At 44.5% G+C, this 3,332-nt stretch overlaps 1 protein-coding gene across 1 annotated transcript in view; it reads right to left on the bottom strand.

Moving 5' to 3' along the window:
- Window positions 1-1,175: 1,175 nt before the first annotated feature.
- Window positions 1,176-3,332, bottom strand: part of LOC107101402 (beta-adrenergic receptor kinase 2) — a 107,352-nt gene continuing 105,195 nt past the window's right edge. Inside the window, exons 20-21 of the mRNA XM_015400296.1 lie at window positions 2,737-2,850; window positions 1,176-2,657 (exon numbers count right to left, since the gene is read on the bottom strand). Coding sequence (XP_015255782.1) covers window positions 2,496-2,657; window positions 2,737-2,850 — 276 coding nt within the window. The 3' untranslated portion in view covers window positions 1,176-2,495. The remainder of the gene's footprint in view (window positions 2,658-2,736; window positions 2,851-3,332) is intronic.

Consider the following 3,332-nt stretch of genomic DNA (forward strand, 5'->3'; position numbering starts at 1 on the left):
GTCCAAACTGTCCTGCTAGTTCCACTCGTTCATTTTGAAAACAAAAAAAAAACTATTTGGCACATTTAACAACTGGTAAGTAACACATCGGGCTAAAAAGGTGCAATAACAGAACTTTCAATGAAAACAATAAAAACATTTGGTTTACAAAAATAAAAGACACCTCAAGAGGTGGCAAAAATCTCTACAACATAAGATTTCCCCTGACGATAAAGGCTATGTGTAAAAAAAAAAAAGAGCAATATACCGAAATCAACCCTTTTTCTACTGAAGCTTTTGTATTACAGCTCTGCAAATCTTAAACGCCACAGACGGAAACATCGTACTGCATAAAAATCTAAAAGCCCTGAAATCACAATAATTTCTCCTCCTGCTGTTCGTCCTGTAACACTGCGTGACACCCTGTCCAAGAAAAAAACGTAAACTCCTTCAGCCTGGCCTGATTCACCCATAATCAACGGGAACCATGGTGGATTTGTTTTAGGTAAAATGAAAAGAATCAAAGGCGACTAAATGAGCTGAACTTTAGCTTCATCTTTATCGCCTCTGCTCCAGATATGGCAACAAAAAAAAACGTCAAACCGAACATCTGCAGCAACGAGCCGACTCCTGCTTTTAAAACGGCGTGCAGTATTTCAGGATTCCCTGTACTTTGGATAGTTAGGACATGCAGCTTATGCTCGTGACATTACAGAAAAATCAAAGATAAAACCAAGCGAAACATCTTAAAAGCGGGGATGTTTCAAACTAGACACAGAGGACGAAAAATTACAGGCAGAGAGATAGAAAAATCGAAACTGGATTTAGTCCAAGTCGGACCTGAGAGAAGTCTTCAAGCTTCCATGTGGTTGAAAAACTTCATTTTTCAGCACATTTGGCTGAAAGCGACAAACCGAACAAATTATTAAAGCAGCATCTTCTGACAACTTCTACACTGAAGAGTGTTAAGAGTGAATGAGCGTGGAACAGGTGTGTTTTTGGCCTTTCAGGGGGCGGAATGACGGCTTCAACCACAAGGTTTGCGATTTCAAAAAATTCCTCATCTGAGCAAAAGACCCTTCTGTTTTTGAGGCTTTTATTTTGTATTCTAAATCAGCTAATAACTCCTTTTAAACCTTCATGTAGAAGAATTCAGGGAACTCAATAAAAAACTCCAACTAGACAACCGCTAGAATTAGCTGTTGCTGCTAAGGCTGCAGACACCATTTCACAGTTTCTGAAGCTTGAACTGCATTTCCTTTTCAATTTAAAATACTTGATCAAAGCGGAATATGATCTTTTAGACTCTGAAACTACGGACCCTTTATTCTGCTTCTGAGAATCCAGAAAGGAAGCATTTCAGTCCTTTTGAAGGAGGCGGACCGTCTTCAAACTAGACGAGGCAAAAAAATCAACAACAAAAAAACAGGCAACACAGCCCGGTCAAACATTTTCTTATTTCTTAGAACAAAGTCGGTGATTTGTGAAACTTTTTGTACCATCACGGTGAACAAAAACAGATAAAGGGGAACTTTAAAGTTTATTAAAAATACAGCTAAAAATATTGTTGCTAAAGTTGGAGGTTTATTGTTGAACCGGAGAAGTTTCCGTGTATCAGATGGGTGTTATTCTACTGGCTGGTTCTACTTTTTCTCTGCTTTACCTCCTTTTCTCATCCACCTTTTCCGTGTAAACCCAGCAGGATGTGATCACGTGGTCTGAAAACTGCCCCCCCCCCCCAGTACAATGCAAACACAGTGGACTTTAACATTGATGCACAGAGAAAGGGTTGCTTATATACACTGAATATGCTCTGCTCTGCTGCAGGCCTACATCCATGCTTATGCATCCCCAGGTACATTGGTCTTCCTGTTTCCCCTGGCAACCCGTTGCTGTTTGACAGCCAATGGAATCTCGGTCACCATGGAAACAAGCTGCACAGGAGCCTATCTGAAGAGAGTCAGTGGTCCTCTTTTCCAGGACTGGAATGATGAGCTGTCGCCAAAGAGGGGTGGGGGTGGGGGAGGGGGGCGCTCCATCCGGCCGCTCAGGTGACTCAAGTAAAACGTCCATGTTGGCACTTTGCACACTTCAGTAACTGAGAAGGAGGGGTGAGAGGATAAAGTTGAGCAGCAGGTTTTCCTCTGTTCAGTTTCCCCGGTAGCCCCGCCCCTTCCGCATCCCCCTGGGAGGAGTTCTCCCCTTTGATTGGACCTCCTGCTCATCTGATCCAAAGGCTTTTTCATTCGAGCCTCTCAGGATGTTTTAGAGATCCAATCAAAGGGAGGCTGGAGTTCCTCTCCCTTCTCTCTGGGACTGGCAGAGTGGCGTCAATGAAGAAGAAAATGAAACTAAACCTCCTCCTCTTCATCGTGGTGTCAGTGTTGGAATGAGGCTGCTGAGTCCGTACACACACCGTGTCGTGGTGAAGTTGGGGCCGATGTCTTGTGGAAATGAGTTGGTGCGCAGTGTGTGTGTGTGTGAGTGTGTGTGGAAATGCATGTGTGCTCGTTGATTCACAGCCCGTTGCTGTTGCGGTGTGTGAGAGGAGGCTTGGAAAGCTCCACCACGCCGCCTTGGCCTTTGCCGATCACTTTGGGGGCGCGGCGCAGCAGCTTCTGTGCTTCTGTGAAAGCCTCGTTCAGCTCTTTCTTCCACTGCACAAACTCAGGATCACTCTGGGGAAGGCAAAGGAAACAAGAATCAGCGCTCAGGTTCCCGGAGCTTCAACATGGACGGAACGGAACGGCCTCCCACCTCACACTGAAGAACGAACTGCTTCCCTCCTTTGATGCGCAGCAGAATGCATTTCTTGTCTTTAACCTGCGTTTCCTCAACCGTCACGATCTGCTCCATCGTCAGCAGGTTTTGCTTTGGAAAGAACAGAAAGAACATTAAGGTGATGTTTCCCTGAGAGCAGCATTCATGCCGATTGGTCCAACATTTCAGATGGAAAACCAGTTCCTGACTAAAGACCCGTCCATGGTGGAAATGACAGGAAAATCTGCCACCATATTGATAGGCCTTACCTCTTTACAGTAAAACCACAAACTTTACTGAATGTAAGTGAATTATACTAGAGGCACTCGTACCCCTAGTGGTCCACAAGTGCATTGCAAGCACTGATCTCTATTTATTCACCAGATTGCTGAAAGCCTGAAAACAGTGAAGCCAGTGGTCGCAATATTGGAATTTTCCACTCCCACGGAGACACGCCATAAGTATGCCTATGTTTGTAGCATTTGGCTGCAAAAACAAGCAGCTTGCTGGCTGTGGGAAGATGTTCCACGGGTAATTTTCCTGTCAGTGGATGAACTAACCAAGGAAATCCACATATAGGCCGATGTATCCCA

Source organism: Cyprinodon variegatus, unplaced genomic scaffold (genome assembly GCF_000732505.1).
Source record: "Cyprinodon variegatus isolate N-32 unplaced genomic scaffold, C_variegatus-1.0 Scaffold1091, whole genome shotgun sequence".
Classification (NCBI taxonomy): domain Eukaryota; kingdom Metazoa; phylum Chordata; class Actinopteri; order Cyprinodontiformes; family Cyprinodontidae; genus Cyprinodon; species Cyprinodon variegatus.